The sequence below is a fragment of the Martes martes genome, assembly GCF_963455335.1.
Source record: "Martes martes genome assembly, chromosome: 4".
Lineage (NCBI taxonomy): Eukaryota > Metazoa > Chordata > Mammalia > Carnivora > Mustelidae > Martes > Martes martes.
In genome coordinates this window covers 177,226,273-177,249,939 of record NC_137891.1, presented here as the reverse complement: position 1 = coordinate 177,249,939, position 23,667 = coordinate 177,226,273, and the positions used below count along the sequence as shown (strand labels likewise).

Genomic DNA, 23,667 nt, shown 5'->3' with positions numbered 1-23,667 from the left:
ATTCAGCGAGGGACCGGCCGTGTCACCGGTGCACACACGTACGCACTTACCGGAGGTTCGAATCTCCAGCAGTGACACCACAGACAATCCCAAAGAAGCAGATGGAGGTCTGGTGAAATCCTAATCAGAAACTCCAATCTGCTTTGATTTCTAATCACTTACTCAGCAAGTTACTTGATCAAGCATTTCGTTAATAGCTTGTGTTAGGGGTTAAGTGAGAACAAAGCAAATCAATCCAATCGTGTCATCAAAATTGGAGAGGCCATCTATGAACATTCAGGTAACAGGGTCCCACCCCCAGCCTTGAGGTAGCCCCCAGGCCTCAAGCATTCCTTCGTTCATTCAGTGAATTACTAAACACAAAGCATTTAGAACAGTGCTTTAATAAACAGAAAGCATTTAGAAGTGCCAAGACTTGTTAAAGTGTCAGCTATCATTATGGCTGTCATTCACTCACAGAACACGAACACTTATTATGTGCTAGGCATTGTTCCGCACTTTCACAAACGCTAACTCATTCAAACCTTGCCACACCCAGCCGGCCTTGTTCCAGTGGGCCCCGTGTCCGTGTGTTTTGGGTTTTAATGGCCACACGAGTCACTTGGGGTGGGGGGTGTCTTGTTAACCTACAGATTCTGCCTCCGTGGGCCTGGGGTCAGATCCGAGATCCTGCATTTCTGACAAGCTCCTGGAGGATGCTGTTGCTGGTGTCCATGGGTTGCACAGAGCCGCGGGTCTGGAACAGAGGCACTGTGGCTAACTGGATTTTTAGCCATTGCTGCAAGTGTGCACCTGGCAATGAATGTGCGTACCACAGACACGTACACGGAGTTCAGACCCATTGATGCATTCCGTGAACAGTTATGGATCACTGGGAAAATGGACCGCATGGGTCTAGTTCATAAGTTCCAGTTTTCACTCTGCCGGATGGCTGCACACCTGTCGGGTGAGCGGGGGGCCGTCCCGTTGCTGCCTCACACCCATCGCCCCCAGAGCGTAACTTCTCTCCATCTCCCCACGCCAGCTCCCTCTGCCCGTGTGCCTCGCTTACGCAGTGACATCTAGCGTTCTAAAATGTCTGTAAGGGCTTTGTGGTTTTTCTCAGCATATTATTGACGATGCCGAAGGACCCATTTCACCCGCCCAGAAGCTACTTTGCCCCCTGATGAAGGGAAATCCAGTATGAGCTGAATATAGGTTTCCTCCTTGTAACCTAAACCAAGTGGACACCAGAGGGCGCCTCAGGACCACTCTTCCCAACACTCGCGCTCGCTCGCCTCCCCAATCCCAGTGTTGCTCTAAGACCTGATCGTCCTGTGACTCCTTGCAGGGGACCAACATCATTCAAAGAGGCAAAGCACGCTCACCACCTCCCCCAGCTTTGTTTTTGCTAACACAGAACATCTTCACCTTTCAAAGTTTATGATGATCATCCCTCTGATGTTTTCTCGCTCTTTCCTGCCCTCAAAGTCCAGAAAGTTGCACACGCACCATGAAAACGACAAACGGCGTGAACATTTATTGCGTGTCTGCTGTGAGCTCTGTCCCTTCTGTGTAGTACCTTGTTCCATGCTGATCTCATTGAATGGGCTCATCCCAGTCCTGGCAGGCTTTATCACCATACTGTAGAGAGTGGAGATAATTCTGTCCGTAGTGAGGAGTAGACTTTGCTGACGTACCTTGCTTCCAGGGTTGGCCGCATCCCACCCGGGGGGAACCCTTCAGTGCCTTAAAATCTTCGTGGCTCCAGAGTTAGATGCTGGAGGCTGACATCTTTCCTCTCCCCCCTCCCCCATATCAGAAGCCTGACCCGGCCTGGGCACGTTCTCAGCAGATCTTCTCTGGGCACTCTGGGCTCTCCAAGATGACAACCAGAGGGTTACGCTGACATGGCCATACGTGGTGTCATGCAGGGTGTCACCGGATGATACCAACGCATGAAGAAACAGAGGCACGCTGGCTGGGAGTGAGGACGCCCCTTCAGGTAGAACGTCCCCTCTCTGTCCCCTGGCCGCCTTTCGGTCAAAGGAAGGGTTTGGATAGAATGATTCTGGAGCTTTTTTTCACACTTAGCCATTCTGCTAATCGGAGGGATTTGAGGCCTGCTGACATGGTGGGGACAATATTTTTAGGTTGGTATTTTTCATGCTTCTCACATGACACCATATGGCCAGATCTATTCCTTCTGGAGATCGCCATTACTGTCTTGCATAAGGTTGTAGAATGTTAGAAAAAGAGAATCACAAAAACTTACTATAAGGGGAAATGGAAAGGACAGAATGTTAGAATCACCCGCGGAGGTCACCGTGTCACACTGGTTCCTGCCGCAACCCAGTGCTTAGCACATTGCTGGCACGGGGTAGAGACTCGGAAGAAAAAAAAAAAGTGAATGAAAGAAATTGTAGACTAATGAAATCCTATAATGATAGAATCTGGGGATCAGAGAATATTAGAATCATGGGACAACATTATTCACTTACTTAGGAGAGGGAACGGGGGTCTCAGGGCTGGGTTATAGAATCTTCTGGGTGCTAGAGGGTCCCTTGGCTCTTCCTAGGAGGACCAGCAATGGTCCAGTCCACAGTCTGGGAGCTCTCGGTGGGAGGGGGGTGTGGGTGCGAGAAAGGACTTTCTGGAGGGAGGGCCTTTGGTGTCAGTGCTGCCCAGGCCGGGGCTGCTGGATGCGAGGCCCAGTGCAGAGGTGGGCCTGGCCCTAGCAGGGCGGTGTGGGGCCGCTGCACAGTGTGTTGGGATAGCGCACGAAGTTGCGGTTGTAGGTGCCCAGGTTCTGGCGGAAGCAGAGGGCGGCAGTCCGGTCACACTCGCAGGTCTGACGCTGGCAGACGGTTCGGCCGGCTGATGGGACAAGGTGAGTCAGGGACCCTGGGGGTTGAGCCTCCCGCTCTCTGAGGTCTGCACTCTCTGTCCCATTCTGCTGGGAGCCCACACCCGCGGAGGCATTTCGGGTGTGGGTGAGAGAGGGGGCAGGGCCTGGGGGGTGTCTGGGGGACTCCTAGGACACTGGGAAGCTGGGGGACGTCTGTCCTAGCTGTTCTGCCTTCCTCTCCCACGCCCATGCACCACCCACCCGCCCCCAGCCCTCTGGTAGGCCCGGAGACCGTCTGGGTCTCTAACGCACCTGCTCCAGCCCCAGGACAGATTTCTAGACAACCCCTTCCCTGTGGGAGCCATGGCTGGTGCTGGAGGGCAGCCAGCAAGCTGACAGGGAAGCAAGAAACGAGAACGACTAAGTCCCAGGTGGCCTGTGCATCCCGGAGCAGCCTGGGCCCAGACGGGAGCCTGTTGGGACCGAAGTTCGGGGCTTGCTTGGGCCCTGGGGCTGTCTCCATCCAAGAGGACGGAGCCCATTTTCTGGCATTTGTCTTCAGGCCCCCTCTCTATGTGTGTGCTCACACCTGGCCTGGGGTCAGAGCCGGCTTCGGCTCTCTAAACAGCGGGGTCCCAGGGCCTCCCCTTCTCTCCACGGCCTCTGTTGGCCCTCAGCAGCTCTGGCTCCTCCCTGTCCCCGTGAATACAATCTCACAGAAATGTCCAGGGCTCCTCATTTTCCCCTCAAAGGTCAGCCTCCACTTCCCACCAGGGTTCTGCCCACATCTGCTATTCCAGCAAAACTCAGGGGTTTATCAGCTGCATCGGTTCTTTTGGGTGGTTCTTGCTAGGAGCTAGGTTAAGCTGGGAAAGGGAGTGTGACTGGCTCCATTTTATAGATGAGGAAACAGAGGCTTTTGAGAGATCACATCTCTTGCCCAAAGTCACCCAGTGGGGGAGAAGGTGAAGCCGTGATCCTCTGACCCTGTCCTCCTGACACCTCTCCTCAATCATCCCCTCAGTGCCATTCCAGACAGGTGACTCGTTCCTACCTTGCATAACCCTGCTGCGACGGAGAGCTCACTGCCTGTCAAAGTCGCCCTGCTGCGTAGATAGATGGCTGTGAGAGCAAGAGACTGAGCTAAATCTGCCTCCAGTGGTTCTGGTCCTGGCTCTGCCCACCTTGCCCCCAGGACAGACCTTAGAGATCTGAGCTGTCTTCTTTGACTCTCCTGGGTTCTTCGGCCACCCCCTCACTCAGCCCTGCCCTTCCTCCAGGCGGCTCTGGCTTTGCAGCAGGGAGGCTTGATGCTTGGATCTGGGCTCCCTCCACACTGCCACCGGGTCCGGGAGGCTTCCATGGGGCTGGGGACCAGAGGAAAACTAATCCCCAAGTGGGCATTGGATCTGGCAAAGCTGAGCAAATAGATCCAGCCTGAGAGCCCCACCAGGGGGAGTCAGCCTTCGACAATGGGGTCTGCTGTCCCAAATCGTAGCTCTAGCTCGGTCTGGGACTGTGCCCTCGAGGCTCTGTCCTGGGGACATTGCTCTGAACCTTGCTGCCCAGGCCCTGGAGAGGGTGTGTGGGTACAGCTCCTCTGGGCCTGGCTCAGCTCTGCCTCCTTTGTGCCTCCTTCCCAGAGGCCTCTGGTGGAGAGAAGGCCTGGAGCCAGGGCAGAAGCCCACAGGTCCTGGGATCTTTAGACCGGGTACCAGTCTGCGGGGTGGGGGGGGGCAGTCTTTCTCTACAATGCCGTGATGATAGAAGACCCACCCTGCCCATCCCTCTAACCCAGGGTCTGGCCCTGACGAGGAATCAGGGGCCGCCATCAGGAGGGGGCTCCTGTCTGAAGCTGCCCTCCCCCCACCTGACCTGGGGTCTGGGGCGCTCCAGAGCTGTTCGCTTACCACAGAAGATGTTGTTCCTGCTGGCAGAGAAGAGATACCTTTCCAGCTTGGGTTCACAGCTCATCTTCTCCAGGCGCCCGTAGCAGCAGTCATGGGCATGGCAGCACCTGGAAGGGTCACGGTCAGTCAGGAGGGGCCCAGGAGCCGAGCTGGGGTAGACCAGGGGCTGCCGGGGGACCCAGGGCTCCAAGGAGAGGTCAGCCTCCACTCGCAGGGTGTCCCAGCTTCACCCCGCCCCCGGGAGGTCCCCCCGCAGGGCGGTCTGCTCACCAGTCCGTCTGGTCCACGGGCCAGTGGGAGCCCCCAACTCCGCAGTAGCAGCCGTAGTCATTGTACTGCAGAGCTGGCTTCCCCGTCATCCTCTCGATCATCACCCCAAACTGGACCAGGTTCCCGCTGGCCAGGGCCACTGCGGGGATGGAGGGCAGAGGTGGGCAGACCCGTCAGGGCCCTGTCCTTGGCAGCCAGCTTCCCTCACATCCCCTTTAATCTGAGTCAGACACCTCCAGGTTGTCCAGCCCACCTCACCACGCACCTTGCTCCCAACAATAATGATGTCAATCAGTAATGATATTCCCACGCCGTCCATCCCACCTCGATCCCTAGTGCTCACCCCACCGTGACAACGCACCCAGGGCTCCTCCCGCCCTCCTCCCTCATCTCCAGACCACCACCCACTCGTCCTCCTGCTTGCCCCCCACTGCGCCCCTAAATGTCTCCCAGAGGGTCCTGATCATTTCCCCAGGTTTCAGAGTGCTCTGTCCCCACCAAGTCCCATCAGATGCCACTGGATCGGCTTCCTGACCACCTGGGCTTCCCCGAATGCCTCCAGATCCTGCTGATACAGCAGCGGGGGTTTGTCCATCCAGGCAGGCTGGAGCCCAGAATGGAAGCTCATGGGGAAGACGTGGAGCGCAGGGGGCAGGAACCTCGTCTGTGTTACCGTGGGTCCCCACCAGCCCCTTTCCTGTGCCCTCCCAGGCCACCCGGGCTGCATTCCCTCCCCCAACCCGTCCCTTCTTCCCTGGCCTGTGCTGCCTCAGGCACAAGTGGCCTAGAGTTGACCCCCTACAACTTCCCTAGAGCCTGGTTCCAGGACCTCCGGGGAGTTCTCGGTTCCCAGCTGGGGAGGAGGAAGAGAGAAGGTCACATAGGTCACTTACCCAGGAGGCAGAGGAAGGTCAGAAGAGGGGGAGGCTTCATCCCGAGGAGAGGGGAGGTGAGCAGGGGGCAGAGGAGCTGGGCTGCGGGAGAAGGAAGTGAGTGGGGTGCTTCTGATCTCAGGGCACCTCCCCAATTAGTTAAATACTGGGTCCTGTCCACTCCCCATCATTAACCCCCGAATGCGCAGTGATGCAACTATACTTCCAGGTCTTTGGTCAATTCCCCAGGGGAGGGGCCAGCCGGGGGCCTATGGACTTGGTTCCCAAGGGGTTTTGGGGAGCAGTCTGTGGCTCTCTCTTTTCCCTGCCTCTCCCTTCACCTACCCCTTTCCAAAAACCATGGTGCTAGCTCTTACCGGCTGGGCTGTGAGCCAGGGGCTGTACCAAAGGCTTCTCATTCGTGGCATCTTTTTCTCACCCCCATTTTACTGATGCAGCAACTGAGGCCCAGAGAAGCTGAGAAACTGACGTCCACACGGCCAAGTCTGTCCTGTTTCTGTGCCGTTAGCTACTGCAGCAAGCCCTCTGCTCCCTGTCCCCTGCTCCGTGCTACCCAGTAGGAGAGCGCTGAGTGTAGCTTGACCAGGAGGCAGGACCCTGGGGACCTGGAGGGCCATTTGTCCAAGATCGAATAGGCCAGAGGCTGGGAGCTCAGCCAGCTGAGCTTAGGGATTTTTCTTCATTGTTCTTTCCTGGGCAGGCTCCTGCTTGTTTGACAAGCAGTGAAAATGCTCCCAGATGTGACTTCTGTCTCCCTAGATCCCCAGGCAGTGGTGTAGTGTGCAGCCATAGAAATAGACTCTGTCTGAGTCAGCTGGAAAACCCACATTCCAGCATGGACTGGAAACTTCCATCCTTTTGATGTTATCTTAGGGGATGCGTTGGGGAGACAGTACCCCCTGGCCCAGCTTGTCTCCCAGCATGAGTTGCCGTCCCCATGGTTAGGTCAGAACACAGAGGCCAGGCTTCAGAGCTTGGCTAGAGGTCGGGAGGGGCCGGGGAGGTGGGAAGGAGGGCCCAGCTCTGTTGTGCTAGGAGATTGCAAAGTCCCACCAGTCATGGGTGCACCGTGGCCTCGTGGGCTGGTTGCTGCCCACTCCCCTGAGTCCCCTTGCAGAAGGGGAAGCAAGATGCCCCCTGTCCTAGCCTGGGATTCCTCGTGCCCTGCTCTCCCTGTTCCTGGTCTGGAGTGGGGGTAACTTGACCAGCAATTTCTGTCAGCACAGGACCTGGGAGCTGCCTAATCTGCAGCCTTGTGGTCCTGCTTCCGCCACTTAGGCAGGCCCTTTGCCTTGCTCGTCTCCTTTGTTTTCCTGTCTGTATTATGGGGACGGAAGGCATCCCAGCTTGCCTCTTTCCTGGCAGGGTGGGAAGCTCAAATGCAACCAGGTGCTCGCCCCCTCTGAGCACTTACTGTGGACCAGGATGGTGCCGAAAACCCTTCTCAGGCAAGATCTCAAGGAGGCTTCAAAGAGCCCCATGATGCTGCTGCTCTGATCATCCCCACTTTATGGAGAGGTAAACTGAGTCCACGGTGAGCCCGAATATGGGCCCAGACAGTTTAAAGGGCCTACCTCGTGCTTCCAGTCAGGCTGGTGCCTAGCATGGTAGTTTTAAGGGCTCCCAAAATACATGAATTTCTTTAAAATCAAAATGACTATAACACAGCCTAGATTATATTTGCCTTCCTACCAATGCGGTCATACATATGCTTTTCACTTTTTTTTTTTTCTATTTTAATGGAGGAAAGTGCCCTTGGAGGAAAGTCGCCACGTGAGACTGACCCCAGGCAGAAGGCCAGCCGCTCAGGAGCTGGTGTGGTGCAGAGGCTGGGTCTCACGCCTGCAAACGGGAAGGACTCCCCGACAAGATCCGTGACACTGTGGCTGGGGGGTGCAGGTCAGGGGTCCAGGACGGGGGCGGGTGCCACCTGCGGAGGGGAAGAGACATCTGGGTGACGGGATCTTGGCCAACGATTTGGGATTAAAAGTTTTTAATGCAAGGTAAGGCCGGGTGAACACTGGCCGAGCTGGGGTTCAGGCTTGCCTCGCACCCCTCCCATTTCCTGCTCCTGATCTTCTGGGAACTCACACCCCCCCCACCCCATGAGACTAGGGGGTGGGGAAGGGCCAGGGAGGTGCGTGCACCTGGCCAGGATCACCCAGCAGCTGTGAGTCATGGGCTCCAAAGAGGGGGCTCCCCGTGGCTCACCACTGCCTTTTGATTTTAACGAGGGCCCCTCCTGGCAGCCCCTGGCTCCTGGCCTGGGTCATCAGAGCCCAAACAGTGAGTCATTGAGGAGCTAAGTCTAAACAACTGAAAAGGAGCTTTGATTCCTGGGAGGTTTGGCCCCTAGCCCTTCCTGCAGCAGCGTAAGGGTGTTTCCCAGGAAGGGCCGAGTTTCTGAGGCAGTTCCTTGGGCGAGCCATTTTGACTCCTGGCCTGGCCAGGATGGGGCCCCTGCCAGCTCTTCCCATGTGTGCCTGGAGCAGAAAATCAAGGACTGGGGTAGGGGGTGGGTCGCAGAGCCAGGCGGAGAAATCTAGGTGGGCTTGCAGGCAGAGGTGTCTGCGGCTGAGGTTCTGGGGAGGACCTGGATGTGCAGAAGAGTTTCAGGATTCGGGACATGTGGTTGGTTTTATAGTTTTCACACAGTGACACCATGTGGTTGAAAGGGCCAGGGTCTCTGCACCCACAGGATTAGGACTGGAGTGTTTGCTCTGCCCCGTAGGGGCTGTGTGACCTTGGCCAGGCCTGCCACCTCTCTGAGCTTAGCTTCGTCATCCATAATAGGGGGATCATTGGCCCTACCTTGCAGAGTTTGGGACTGGACGGAAAGGAAATGAAGGGTGTAGAGTTTTCTGCGGGATGCCGCACCCACAGGAGGCACCCACAGATTGGGTTCCTCCTTCCTTTCCTCCTTACCTGGCCACAGGAGAGACGGTCGCTGTCCCAGGAGCTCCAAGCACCTACCCCCGCTGGGGTGGAGCACAGGTGGCTAGGCCAGGGCTCCCAGCCCTCGGAGAGGATGATGGTCCCGCTTGATAGATTTTAACTTCCTCGATGGAGGGTGGTCGGGGGGAGGTGAGTAGAAGGAACAGAGCCCAGTCTCGAAGCAATGTCTTCTTTCTTGTGGTGTAAGTGAGTTCCTTGTAGCTTAGAAGCTGTCACCACCACCACCATCACTGTCAGCATCTCACCATCTCCTAAGCTCCAGAAGCGCTGCAGGCACCAGACTGAAGGCTTGATCTCATCACTTCTGTGGCTTCCCTCAGAGTCCGGTGACTCCCGCAGACGTCTCCCAGCAGAGTGGGGGGGGGGGGGGAACAGGATTCCTGAAAGGACTCGTTGCCTCTTTGGTCAGTCACCTCCACGGGGGACTTCCTATGTGCTGGCAGACACCAAAGAGCCACACGCTGTGATTCTGGCCCTCGTGGAGCTCACAGTCCAGCAGGGAGACAGACATTAGTAATTACACACTGAAGGGAAACTTACAAATAGGCATAAGTGGTTTGACAGGATGTTCCATGGGCCTATGGGAGCATTTATGGGGGTGTCCGATCCAGGCAAGGGGCCAGTGAGGGCTCCTCTGAGGAAAAAATTGTTTAGCAGGAGTCTCAAGAATTTAATCGGGTGAAGAGGAAGGCAGAGAGAGTTTAGATAGGGAGACAGCCTGTGCAAAGGTCCTGTGGTCTGAGGGACATGCATCCAGGAAGGGCTGAGAGGCGGCAGAGGTGGCTGTGCTCCTTACTGGTGGGCGGGCCTCAAAGGGCATGATTCACTGGGAAGCTGACCCCAGGAACTTGACCTCCTGTTCACCCCATGGTATACCTTTTGCTTGAGCCTGAGGGGCAGGTGGTCTAGAGCTTGAAGAATGCTGGTGAGGACCCCGGAGTCTCCCATGAAGATGAGGCCCCTCTCGGAAGGAGATCTGTGGTCTTTGCCTCCCAATGGGGAGACACCGTGGGCACCCGAAGTCCAGGGAGACTAGTCCCCTCCGCTGGGAACAGGTTTTGTACAGTTGTCATCACACAGCTGGGTTCTCCCATTTGTGATGGAGAGGAAAGAACAAGACTCCTCGGCGTGCGCCTGCTGTCATCTTTTATAAGGTCGCCAACGTCCTTGTAAAATGGTACAGCTGTGCCTTGTTGGTCTTTGTCCAGGGAACAATGCAACGCCAATGAAGGGTTTTATACCAGGAGGCGTCCTGCTCATAGCCGTGTTTGGACAGGATGGCGCTGGCCGCGGAAGGATCCAACAGGAGGGACCCCAGCCGGGAAGAGAAGCCCAGTTCGCAGGTATGGCCAGCTCCAGGATGGTGTGGGCTGCAGGTATCGGTTGACAGAGGGGCTGTGCTGGGACAGACCAGGTGGGTAGTGGCATCTGAGAGATGGTGGGAGTGAAGGGGCCACCACCCCGTTCATTGAGGTTTCATGGATGTGGGGGTCGTGGGGGAGGGACAGGAAACAGCAGACCCTTGTCCCGTGAAAGTTCTACTGCCTGAGGCTGATCCAAGGAGGTAGAGGGAGCGGAGAGGCCCAGGGGAGTAGGGATGCCCCCACAGGTACAGGCAGGTGTCTGGTGTGGCGCAAGCATCCATGCATTTTGCTGGGATGCCTGTGTCTCTGAGCGCCTGGGTGTTGGGGACACGTAGGCCCCCACCCACTGTGGGGGACCCCTTTGCTCCTGAGTGCACTAGTGTCCCAGTTGAGAGGTCATTCTGGGCTCTAGGGTCAGGCTGCCTGACTTTACCATTGGCTAACCGGATACTCTTGGGCAAACGACCTCACTTCCCATGATCTGTTTCCCCACCTGTACAATGGGGATAATAATGGCACCCGTTCCTGATATGGTTGGGAGTTAATCCAACAGGACGTGCGAAGTGTCTAGAAGAGGAACCTGTTAGGAGCCGTCATACTAGTTAACACAGATTAGGGCCCGGTAGCGGGCCTCCCCTGCAAAACCCCTTCCTGTTTGGAGCCCCCTCCCCATCCTTTCTTTCCCAGAAGCCTCCAGAACCTGTTCTGGGTAGTGGTGGTGGGGCTCAACCCTTAGACTTTAATGATTAGGGGGTCTGGGTCAAGAGTACATGTGAGGATCCCCATGTCATATGTCTAAATATTTAAAAGTTATAATCAAGCTGCCAAGGTGGGAAATAAAATATGTTCTATCCTTCTATCTGAATATGCTTTCCTAACAACAGGTTGAAGAATATATGGAAAGTCACAGTTCTTATATGAATCAAGTCAGACATGTCCAAGTCACTCAAGTTTGATTATTATTGTGTGTGTCTGGGTGTTTTGTTGATGGGCTGGTCATGTTTGAATCACTTATAGAATATAGACACACATACTTCATAAATGATTGTACCTTTTTCTTGCTTTCATTTCAGCAAAATCTCCAATTACATTATAATCAAATACATTATAATCAAATTTTTACGTAGTTTTTGTTCCTCTGACCATAATGCTCGAAACGATGTTTAAAATGTAATTGTATTCAAAGCGAATACAATTTGCTTTGAATACAATATTCAAATAATATTTTAATACAATATTAAATACAGACTTATTTATTTATATAATTTATTTATTTATACAATATTAAATACAAATATTAAGTTCCAATTTAATATAATATCAAATACAAATTTCAATACAATATTCAAAACAAAAAAATTCTTTGTTTCATAAAAAACAAAGTAGATCTAAAGAAAAAGTAAATCTAAGGAGAAAAATTAAAAATATTTTGTTGCTTGCAAAAAGGTCTTCTAAAATACTCTGGACTCTCTATTACAATTAATAGGCAAAATATAAATTATAGGCAATGAATATAAAAAATTTTAAATGATTTGAATAAAGCTGGCTCTTTGGAAGCATTTTTGTGGAATCACATCTTGCCAAATATTTTTTTTTTAAAGATTTTATTTATTTGAAAGAAAGAGAATGAGAGAGAGCACAAGAGATGGGAGGGTCAGAGGGAGAAGCAGACTCCCCAGCAAGCAGGGAGCCGGATGTGGAACTCGATCCCAGGACTCCAGGATCACGACCTGAGCCAAAGGCAGTCGCTTAACCACTGAGCCACCCAGGTGCCCCTTGCCAAATGTTTTAAAAAAAATGAGACTATTAGCCATTCAGGTGTTCGGTGTCACGCAGCTGCCAATGACAGACACTGCTCTCACCACACAGTGTCCGCGTCAACCTGCCTGATATACATTTCCCAGTGACAGGCATTGTTTGATAAGGCCCAGGGTTCCTTAGTGACCCTGTGAAACTGGGGCCCACAAGTGCCTCGACACGGTAAACTGGAAATGACCAGGCACAAGAAAATGGGTGTTTGGAACAGGTGGGAAGTGCTATTTGCTAAGCAAGACCTGGTGTGTCTTCCAGAGGAAGGCTCTGACAAGGTCACCCGTCCCGGAGCGCCCACTGCCCACCCATGGCCCCCAACAACCACGCGACCACGCGACCACGAGGCAGCAGCCACGGCTCACAGCCTTCTGAGATTTCCGTGCGGGTGCCTTTTGTTGCCGACACGGGGCAGGAGATGCCAGGAAGTGGTTCACCAGGCCGAAATGTGTTAATTATGAGAACAGAGCAGAGAATTGCAAACAAGGAGCCAAGAGGCCAGGAACGGCGCTGACCTAGAGCTGGGTGCTGGCAGGGGCCAGGGGCACTCAAGGGCCTTCCAACAAATTTGGTGTGTGTGTGTGTGTGTGTGTGCATCTGAGTGTATGCATATGTGTGCATGTGTGTGTCTGTGCGTGCTTGTGTATCTGTGTGAAGTGTGGGTCCTCTAGAGCACGGGAGCCATGGTGGGCCTGGTGTAGTGATGCCCCCATCCTTTCAGCACCTCCTGTGTGTTCTAGGGGCTTTACATTTAACCTTCACCCCAACGCTGTGAAGTGGGCATTGTTGTTGCTGTTTTACAGACGGTGAGACTTAGGCTCAGAGCCCTGCCAAGGAAGGAACCAGCCAAGGCCACAGACCTCCCAATTCCCGGGATGGCGCCCAAGCCGGTATCTTGCTGTTGCTCCATGCTGCCTCCCAGTGGTGAGTTTAGGAACAGGCCTGCCGTCCTCGCTCACTCAGGTGTCCTCGGTAGGGGGTCCCGGAAGCTGGTGTCTAGTTGGCGGAGGCACTGAAGCTGACTTCGGTGGCCTCCTCTGACCATTTGCGCTTTGGTTTTCCACCAGCCTGCTGCTTTGCCCTCCCTCGAGCTACCCAGGTACCCAGAACCCAATCCTTAGGGTTTCCTTGGCTCCTGACCCGGATTCCTTGAAACTGAGAACTTCCTCCTCTGGATGAGACCCGGCGTCTGACATCCCCAGTGACCCAGGGCTCCGGGGTGCTGCTCCTCAGAACGTAAGAAGCCCGAGACGGAGGCGAGAGGAAAGAATTCCAAACAAGGAGGTGAGAGCTCAGGCTTCGGGCTCTGCCACTAACCCCTGAACCAAATCCAAGTCGATTCAGTAACCTGGTGGGGCAGAGAGAATCCAGGAGGGCCCCTGCTGGGGCTGGGCAATTCTAGAGGTGTTTTCTCTAAGCCCCAGAGTCTGACTGCAAAGGACATGAATCTTGCTGTCGGAAGTCGCTGGAGGAGGCACGTGTGATATCCAGGAAGTCCGCGCACGGAGGATCTCGGAGGCTGGGGTGCCTCTCCGGCAGCCAGAACCCCAAGCAAACAATTGGATTTCCTTACAGAGAAATGCTGGCCTTAGGAAGACAGCCCGGCAAGGTCAAATGCAAGGACAAAGAGCACATCTCAGAAACCGATTAGAGGCTCCTAGGGAGGCTCCCAGCAGAAATAAAGGAGCCGCCAGAAGTCAGAGAAACTGCCAGGGCAGCAGCGAACGGACGCCGCAGGGTCGCCTGGAGATCCCCAAGTAGGTGCAAATTAATGGTTACCGAGTCCCCGCGACGAAAGAAAAGAATCCAACACCTTCCACTTGGCCACCGCGTAGGGCCCTCACACGTGTCCACCGCCGAGAGGAACAGGCCCCACCGCGGACCCCAGCGCACAGACGAGCAAATGCGCGGGGCGAGCGCCAAGGAGCCGTGGAGGACCCAGGGGACGATTCCCTCTGTCTGCACGGAGAGGAGCTGTCACCTGAGCTGGGCCTTGAAGGGCGAACTGGGTCCAGCGGATGGAAGCCCCGAGGAGGGAAGCACAGTGCGAGCCGTGGGTACAGACCCCCCAGGGGCTCAGCAGTCCTGTGGACGTCTTTGCTTTTCTTTGCCCAGAACCCTTCCTCCCCTCGGATACCATCATCCCAATTTCCGCCTCAAATTCTAGGTGGTTCTGGTGGAGCTGCCAATCACGTTGAGGCCCCACCCCCAAGGGGAGGTGCATGGCCCAAACCGACCAATCAGACAGGAGCTCCACTTCCTCCGCGGAACCAGGCCCTAGCTTGGGGCAGATGGACAGAGCCGGTCTGTCCTTAATGTCTTAAAAAAAAAAAAAAAAAGTGTGGGGTAGGGGAAGTAGAGGCAGAGAGAGAGGGGAAGAATCTCAGACTCATGCTGAGCTGACCTGGGGCTCCATCCCACAACGCTGGGATTATGACCCGAGCCTGTGTTCATGTTCATGTTCAGCTGACGGAGCCACTCAGGTGCCCCTGGCCTTAGTGTCCTAAAGACACTAACGTGGTCTCGCTGGAGATTCCTCGCCTTCTGTCTCTCCCAAGGCCTGCTGGATCCGCCTTCCCTCCTATTTCACGAGACACCCAACTTCCTTTAACCCAGTTCTTTTTTGGCTTCGGTTGGGCAGAAGCTTCCACAGCTGGCCAAGATTCTTAAGTGATACCAGGAAGAAGGTTGTAGGCCTCAGGCCCGGAGGGGAGAGGTGGAACTGGGCAGAGGTGGGACCGGGATACCGACAGTCGCTAAATAGCCACCTGCTCACCGAGTCCTTGGAGGACTGGGTGGTTGCTGACATAGAGCAATTTAAAGCGGATGAAGAATGGGGAGGCCTCATGACGGGATGGTTGCTTTGACAAAATAAGGGTAATTAAAGAGGGAGATATTTATCATACCTGGCACCACCTTACACCATCCATGTCAGGTTTCTTTGTTTATTTTTCCTGTTCTTCCCGAGGAGAATGTGGGTTTCTGGAGGACAAATGCTTTGTGGTGAGCACAGCTCTATCCCCGGCCCTAGAACAACACCTGGCACCCAGTAGGCATGTCAGCATTCGATGGGCAAATGCGTGCGGGAATAAACATCTAGCTCAAGCTGAGCATTTCCAGAGCAAGAAGCAAAGGGTTATCCCAGGAAGAATCCAAGGGATTTGCTAATTCATGTTATCCAAAACCTGGGGAGAAATCATGAGCACAGATGTTGGGGCTCCTCCATCAAGAATGAAATGTTGGGTCAGGCTGGGCATGGGACTATGGGTGCCCTGGCCATGGTTCTGCAATTCAGGGTGAGAATTTGGGCAGCCCTCTGACTCTAATATTGCGTGGGTTGGCAAGTTCAAATACTGGTATATGCTACACAGCATGGAAAGCCAGATTCATTGTCTTGATGCAAGGGGAGGAGACAGGAATTTCTGATTGCTCTCTAGCCCGTGCTCCCTGGCTTTTCTCTCACTCATCACCCCAATGAACCTCCTAGGGTCCAGATTCCTCTTCCGTCACTCTCACTTTGAGAACCTGATGGGGGGGGGGCGTCATAATTTTAAGAAAGCTTATCCTGGGCTTTTCTTTCTTGACCAGAGATGTTGGTGGAAGGGCTGAAATTATTTCAGAGGCATTGAGGGATGGCCAGGGATGCAGAGCCAGGAGATAGCAGGCAATCACTGGGACAAATGAGTGGGGTCATCATGACAGGTAGTCAGTGGGTAAGGTGATGAGATCTCAGAGCATGAGTGGGGCCGGTGACCCTCTGAGTTTCATTTGATCTGTGTGATTGACACATCTGAAGGAGCCGAATGAAATCCCCTAGAGTCCAGGAGCCTGTCAGAAGAGGGTCAGACTGACATTGAATTTCTATCAGGCACAGCTGTCATTCATTGTAGGACTTCCTTTTAGTATCTTTGTGAGTTTGATGCACTGTTTTTTTGACTTTATGTCTTTGTCTTAGCTTACCTTCTTATTTTATTGGAATGCATTCTCAGATAATTTTCTGGGAAAAAGAAGCAAACATCTGAATCTTTCTGTGTCCCAAAATATCATGGCTCCCTTATACTTTTTCTGGATGTAGAAGTCCAGCCCAGGGGTTGGCAGACTGGGGCCCATGGACCTTGTGCCCGATTCTTGTTCTTTTGTAGACAAACTGTATATTTCCCCCTCTTTCATGGAAGCTTTTAGGATCCCTGCTTTGTCTTTATTGTTCTAAAAGCTTACAGTGATGGGGTTGGGCATAAGTGTTTTTTCCCACCTGAGTGGTTAGCACTCATTGGGGTCGTTCAGTCTGAGCACTGTTATTCTTCAGTTTTGGGGAATACTCACGTTTCTTTGAGAATTCCTATGGCTCTGTTTTCTCTTTCTGGATTTCCTTAAAGCTGACTGTTGGACTTCCTGGACTGATCCTCTGAGTCTGTTATCTTTTCTGTAATATTTTCTTTTTTACAGTCTTTTTGTTCTACTTTCTGAGAAATATCTTGACTTTATTTTCCAACCGTTTCTTGATTTAAAGAATTCCAGCTATCATATATAGAGAAAAGTCCTCTGATTTTTTTGCTTGGAGTTTAGTGGTGGTGGTACAGTAGGGCATGGGGAGACTGGCTTCCCAGGCACTAGGCCTTGTGTGTGTGTGTGTGTGTGTGTGCGCGCACGCGTGTGTGTGTGGTGTAGTGAGCAATTCGTGTCAATACCTTCTGTCCATCTTGTTGGTAGTAACCATTTTTTTTCCTGCAGGGTTTTGTCATGGGGCCCTGCACTTGCCACAAGGGTCGGCTTGTGACCCATGATGTCCAAACACAAGTTTTGTTTCTCCTAACCGTGGGGAAATTTCCAGGTGTAGGCACCCAAATGGTACCACTCAGAACATTTCATTAGATTTTGATTACAAGTCTTCTTTTTCTCTGGGGCCTTGGCTATAAGGACCATGCAAGTCTGGAGCTGCCTGTGACCACCTTTCTTACCTACATGGAAGTAGCTGCCTGTAGAAGGAAGCTAATGGGCTAACGGAGGCAGAGAGGGATTCCCAGAGACAGAGACCCTTGGCTCCACCATTGTTTGACTTCCACTCTGAACCTTCAAATCATGTGATCCAATAAATTCTTTTTGTGACTTAGGCTCGCTTGGCTTGGGTCTGCCATTTGAAACTGATGAAGGATCCAGATTGATCTGGGAAATCTAGTCTACTCATAATCAGGAGACCCCTGGGTGGTATATGGAGGTAAGTCTGAACACCAGGTGCTATGGATGGGAACCTCAGCAAAGATCCTTGGGCCCAACATTGGCTCATAGAGGGTATAGCCCCCACCTTTCAAACAGACTGACTGACCACCAGGAAGTGCAGCCATAGTGTACCAACCTGGGCAAGGTGAGCCAAATTGATTTGTTTTAGACATTCTTTATACTTGAGTGTCATGGAAGAAATCATCCTGATAACTCCCCCTTCTATCCGATCATTTTCATCGTCCTCATCATGTTTCCCACCGGCCCATGTCGAGATACCCACAGCCAAGCTCGGGCCCATCCCTGTCTCATTTTTCCTCACCAAGGACTAAAACAGCTTCAAGTCTTTTCCTACCCAGAGTCACCTTGTTATACTTTGATGTTAGGCAGAGAACATTTTCAGATCTAGATCTGAAATAATTCGTTAATCACACCCTTTGCCTAGGTAATGGAGCAAAGGTGATCTGAGAACAGATGAAAGCAGACAAGGGACTTCAAACATTAGCTAAAGGCTAGCAGTGAAAAATACAAGGAGAAATCAATCAGCAAATCAGACAACGTGGCATATGATCTATAAGATGGAAATGTCAGACTTCCGGTGTGTGGGAGAGACTCTGTTCTGGCTGGTCTAACCCAGAGAACCAGGCTCTATGTCACATCTGGAAGGAGTTGAAGAATTACTTAATTCATAAGTAAAAATGGACCAAGGGGTATAGTGAAAACAGTCACAATCATTCATGAGACAAATGTTTACTGAGCATCTCTTATGTGCAAGCTTTCCCTGGGTGCAAAAAGGAATCAAATAGGTAGCCTGTCTTCCAAGTTTGTTGTCCCAAAGAGGAGATAAGCAGGTGCAGAAATAACTTTAACTCTCAGTAGAAGGTGATAAACAGCTTAGGAGAGGTTTAGGAGAGGTGGAGATGTCATTCTTTTTTTTTTTTTTTTAAGATTTGTATTTACTTATTTATTTGACACAGAGAGAGAAAGAGCACAAGCAGGGGGAGGGGCAGAGGGAGAGGGAGAAGCAGACACCTGGCTGAGTGACATGGGGTTTGATCCCAGGACCCTAGGTTCACGATCTGAGCTGAAGGCAGATGCTTAACCGACTGAGTCACCCAGGCACCCCTAGAAATGTAATTCTGTAGTATTTGTGTTAAAATGTTAAAAAAAGATAAGATAGTCTTCTGGAATGGGTTAACAAAAGAAAGTTTAAGGCCATTGCAACAGCCACCTAACATGGGAAGGGGAAAACATATTACTTAATGACTCCAAATCCCAAATCGGATGTTGGCTAGGAATTTCAGAAATATATAAGGAGGAGAGCTGTGGGGAGGAACACACGAGTGGCATCTGTGACAAGCTTCTGCTCGCCTATAGCTGAAGCTTTGGGGGACAGTCTTAGCAGACATGGGCGGGTTCCTGGGAGGGACTTAGCGGGAGCATGGGCCATGCAGCCCTTGGGGTATAGACTACTTCAACTTGACTTTGAACCAGAAGAGGCCAGCCCTAGCACAGTGCAAGGGAGAGCAGATGTCCCAGGGCTGTGGGAGCCTCGGGGAACCTGGGCAGCTGAGTCATGGATCCTTTAAGAGGGGGGTGGCTAGGGGAGAGAGGCTTCCCTGGGCAAGTCCTGCAGAGGCTGGGGGCAGAAGGACGACTGGCTGCCTTTCCTGTCTCTTCGGCCAGGCCCGCAGGCCAGGATTTTGCTTCGGCAAAATTTGAGTGTTTTTATACAACAGCGCTTCTTGTACTGTAACTTGTAACAGGTGAATCACCTGGGGATCACGCTCAAATGTGGATTCTGATTCACTTAGTCTGGGTTGGACCATGCTTTGGGCATCCAGGTAGGTCCCACCCGGACCTTGGAATCAGGATCTGCATTGTAACAAGATTCCCTGTGATTTGGAGGCATGTTAACTTTGGAGAAGTGCCACTCTAGGGCACGAGGCTTTTAGATTTTAGCATTAAAGGCCTGTCTGGTTGGTGTATATGGACTGCCCAAATTCCTTTCCATTTGCGTTGTTTCAGAGCCAAGGGACAGAATGGTAGAGGACTGCTCTCAACCAAGGGGGATCTGGGCTCCCAGGGGTTATTTGACAATGTCTGGAGATGAATTTGACTGTCACAACTGGCAGGAAGCTACTGGGATCCAACAGGGGCAGGCCAGGCCAGCTGCTAACCATCCCATGACGCCCATGACAGCCCCACAGTTGAGAATGATCCCGCCCCAACTGTTGATAGTGCTGAGGGTGAAAAACCCTCCTGCGGAGGGACCAGCCTTGTATCTTGATGGCTTGTCCAATGTGGTCAGTCCCATGGAAGTCTCAAGTTAGCTTTTATTATTTCCAATTTATTAATTACAGGAGTCAGATCATGGCCAAACACTGGATTCACCGATGGACAGAGGGTACGTTCTATAACAGAAAATAATGAGAAAGGAGCAGGCACTCTTATTATAAACATAACACGCCACCCACTTGTACTGAGTATAGAAATGATGCAACTACTCCGGGAAACAGGAAATTTTTAAGAGTCAGAATTATTTGAGACGTTACCTCGGTTTTTGTTTGTTTTTTAATCTCAACAAGAGCAGTAGAAGAAGGGAAACAAAATAAAAACAGGCAGGTGAATTTAGGGGAGAGCTTTCCTTTGAATTATGGTTCTTAGCAGCAGCAGCAGCAGCAGCACCTGAGAACCTGCTGGAAATGCAAATTCTCAGGCCCCAAACCAAACCTTCTGAACTAGAAACTCTAGGGCCAGGGCCCTGGAACTCATTTTTAGAAGTTTTTCAGGTAATTCTGCTGCTCATGTTTGTTGGAGAACCACTGCCTTGGGAGAAAGGCTGAGATATCAGGGAACCAGCTAGAAAGGTGGAAACACACTGGAGAAGTTGAGATCTGTTGCTGAGACTGAGCCAATGAGGAGTTGGGGAGGACACATTTTGAACCATAATTTCCTTGGATTTTAGCATGCAAGGCAAAATTATACTCTCTTTAATCTAATATGCTTTGATGTTGGTTCTTCTTTGATCTTACCCTAAGTGGTCAACAGAAGATTCGTACACCACTGGGTCAAGAAAATGCTCCCTGTCAGACAATTGTCAATTGTCATTGATTTTTTTTTTGTCATTGCGTCTGGATGGTATTAATGCATCAAGTCTGGTTGCATTAACATGAGTGGAGAAGTGAGCATTTTAGAATAAATGTATTAGGGTAATTTTCAGACCTCACTTTCCTCCTGGGGGTTTGACTAACAGAAGAGGGTTCATTTCAATGGAGGAATTTGTCGTTAGAGTATCGTTCTGAGGTCATCTGAATGCATTGTCAAACCTAATAGGCTGTGTTGGACAATGAGGCTGAACATGAAATGGGAAACAGAACGTGGAATGTATTTTCAGCTTTGGGTTCAAGGTGGTGTATCAGAACTAGGTTCAGCTGTAATGACAGAAACCCCAGATAAGGATGGCTTAAACAAGATGGAAGTTTATTTCCCTCTCGCAGAAAAGAAGTCTGGAAGTAGGGGCTCTTGAGCATAAAAACGAGTTCACAAGCACTGAGGACTGGGTGTCCTCCATCCTGCGGCTCTGCTATTCTAAGTGTAGGACCTCATGGTTCAATATGGTTTCTTGAGTGCCAGCTATCGTGTTCACATTCCACTTAGGGAGAAGGATGAGGGCCACCCTCAGGGGAACTCTGGTCAAATAAAGGAGGATGCCTGCCCTGGAGATAGAGAAAGTGGCCAGTGAGGTGAGGGGGAAATCAGGAGAGTGTGGATGGAAAGGAGGGGAGAGTTTGAGGAAGCAGCATGAGGGCTTCTCATTCTTGTTCTGATCAGGGCCACTGTGGTTTTTCTCTTGCCACATGATTTACTCTGTATTCTTTAGAAACATTCTGTTGAAAGATCTGTCCCACAAAAACACATAACATTTCTCATGACCTCATCATTTCAACGGAAAAAAACGATCTTTCCCTTCAGTAAGTCCTGAGCGTGTACTTCTTTCTTGTGCAGCTCTGTTGCTCATATCAGGCACCATGGAATTAAAAATGCAACTCTGATCAGTCTGCCTCCCTCCCAGGGCTTCACATGGCCCTTCCCCAGGTCACTGATGACTACCATGCTGCCGGTACCGAGGCTCATTCTCAACACTCATCTTAGTGGACCTGTCCCAGCACTGAACACGCTGATCCTTCCCCCACCTACCAAGCCCAGGCTCATCCTTGCTGAAAGGACCTCTCCTTTCCAGGTCGCCCTCCCACCTCCTGGCCACCCCCCAGTCCCTTTTGCTGGCTGCTCTGAGTCTTCCTTCCCCATCCCTCCCATTGGGGTGTCCCAGGCTGTCTTTGAACCTGTCCTCTTCTCCGTACTGGCAAGAGAACCCAAGTCCTTCCGCCTGATGGGCAGCAAAGCCAGTCACTGAGACATCAGGTCTGCAGCAAGGAAAGGGTTTATTCCAGAGGCAGCCGAAGGAGGGGACCAGAGGACAAACTTCAAATCTGCCTTTGAAGGGGAGAGAACAAGTTTTTATAATCACAGGGGTTGAGATTGCACACATACTGATGAAAAGGACTGGGAAACTGGGGGGCATTCACGACAAAGAACGGAGTATGTGCATGGAGCGGCATCCAGGTAACATTCCACATTCACCCGGCTGGGGGAGACTTGACATCGGAACCAGGTCCTCCCTATTCAGTCCGGCCTTCCTGAGGTTCTCAGGATGAGGAGAAGGGCTATGGGCCCGCTCCAAGAGCTGGTGCAAACTGGCTGGGGTCTTGGGCTCCGGGTCTCCTTATCTCGGGGAGGGAAGGCAGGGCCTCCCTCCTTCCCAGACCAGAACCTTACCAGCTGACCCTGAGTCCAGGCTTCTGCAGAGAGAGCTAGTTAGTGAGGTCTGAAAAGACACAGTAGCTGATTAGGGAGAAACAGTTCGATGAAAAACATGCTTTAAACTTTCTGTGGGTTTCAGCCTCATGAACCCCATGGGGCATGGATTCCTACTCTCTTCTAGGGTGCTACAACCGACAACCCCAGCTTTGCAATCCTCTCCCCAGCACCGCTCTGCGTGCCTGGTGAGTCCCAAGTCTATCCCTGGAGCCCAGCCACTCAAGGCGCATGTATTCAACTGTCTGCTCGACCTCTCTGCGTGGATGCCCAGTTGGCTTTTCCACCTCCTCGAGACACGGCGCCAACTCCTGCCCTGTCCTGGGAGAAGCGCTCCCCTCCGCCTTGCCCGGCTCAGCGGACGGCAACGCCTCCTTGCAGGAGCTCGGACTCAACACCTGGACTCATCCTTGACTCCGGTGATCCAGTCTGTCAGGAAGTCCTGCTGGCTCTGCTTTCCAGTGGCATCGAGCCACTGATGGCTTCTCAGCACCTCCACAGAAACCGCCTCGTCCACGCTGTTGCCGCACGCCCTTCACCTGGATGGCTGCCACGAGCTCCCTCCTCCTTGCTTCCTGCAGGCTCTGCTCCACACACCGGCCGGAGCGAATCATGTCACGCGCAAGTCATGTCACCTCACTCTGTCCCAGAGTGAAAGGCACAGTCTCACGGTGGCGGTCGGAGGACCACGTGGTCCAACCCCCTGATCCCAATCCCTGGGATGCTTTCTTGCTCGTTCTACTCTGGCTCTGGTCGCCCTGCCTTGGGGCTTCGGCCCTGCTGGTTCCCTCTGCCTGGCAGGTGTCCCCTCCCAGATGTCCGCATGGCCCACACCCTGGTCTCCTTGTTATTTGTTCAAATGTCACTTTCTCAGTGGGGTTCCCCACCCCCAACCCTACTTACAATCACAATCCTTTCTCCTGACCGGATTTCCTCTCCCTCTGCTGTACTTTTTCTATTTCCACGGCACTTGTCACTTTCTAACATACTATGTAACTTACTTGTTAATTACGCTTGTTGAGCATTGATTGTCTCCTCCCTCCTCTTCGCTCCCCATGGCCACCCCAGGACCTTGGTCAGACATCTGTGTTTAGTTTAGTTTAGTTTTGTTTTGTTTGTGATGTGCTCTGAGCATATGGAACAGTGCTGGAACATAGTCAATGCTCGGTCAATGTTTATTAGACAATACTATAAAGAATCTACTTGGTCTAATTCTGTGCCCTATAAATTAAAAAAAAAAAAAGCAAAAAGAGGGTGGATTTGGTCTCTAAGGCACAAAGAAGCAGTAATAATTAACAAAAGACAGAAGAAGAATCCCCAGCCACCTGGACAGGTAATTCTTCTAAACGACTGGTACAAACATGAAGACATTTTTAGTCTTATGGGATAGTGAAAAACATAACAATGAACACACATTTCACATTTCAGGGTTACAGATCAAACTGTACACAGAAAGCTTACTGCCTTCGAGGCATTTATAATAAGCCAGGAATATGAGAAGTGAACGAATTATTCGATGCAGGAAGTTAGAAAAAGAAGGACAA

The 23,667-nt window shown here is 51.9% G+C and overlaps 1 protein-coding gene and 1 long non-coding RNA gene across 3 annotated transcripts; one reads left to right on the top strand and one right to left on the bottom strand.

Annotated features, from left to right (window-relative positions):
- Nucleotides 1-370: 370 nt before the first annotated feature.
- Nucleotides 371-9,381, bottom strand: LOC308342232 (group IIE secretory phospholipase A2-like). 2 transcript variants are annotated; one of them, XM_080802533.1, is made up of 6 exons: nucleotides 8,826-9,381; nucleotides 7,685-7,830; nucleotides 5,901-5,981; nucleotides 5,008-5,146; nucleotides 4,738-4,844; nucleotides 371-2,856 (listed from the first exon to the last, which is right to left on the bottom strand). In XM_080802533.1, exons 3-6 carry the CDS (start codon nucleotides 5,938-5,940, stop codon nucleotides 2,714-2,716), a joined length of 429 nt encoding a protein of 142 aa, XP_080658659.1. In that variant the 5' UTR covers nucleotides 5,941-5,981; nucleotides 7,685-7,830; nucleotides 8,826-9,381; the 3' UTR covers nucleotides 371-2,713. The 2 variants fall into 2 exon arrangements, with proteins under 2 accessions (XP_080658659.1, XP_080658660.1); XM_080802534.1 differs by lacking the exons at nucleotides 7,685-7,830; nucleotides 8,826-9,381 and adding an exon at nucleotides 6,257-6,665.
- A 725-nt stretch (nucleotides 9,382-10,106) lies between these two features.
- Nucleotides 10,107-23,353, top strand: LOC308342234. The gene is made up of 4 exons (XR_013966768.1): nucleotides 10,107-10,198; nucleotides 12,832-12,952; nucleotides 17,140-17,243; nucleotides 22,251-23,353. It is a non-coding gene; the product is annotated as an uncharacterized lncRNA (long non-coding RNA).
- Nucleotides 23,354-23,667: the final 314 nt, after the last annotated feature.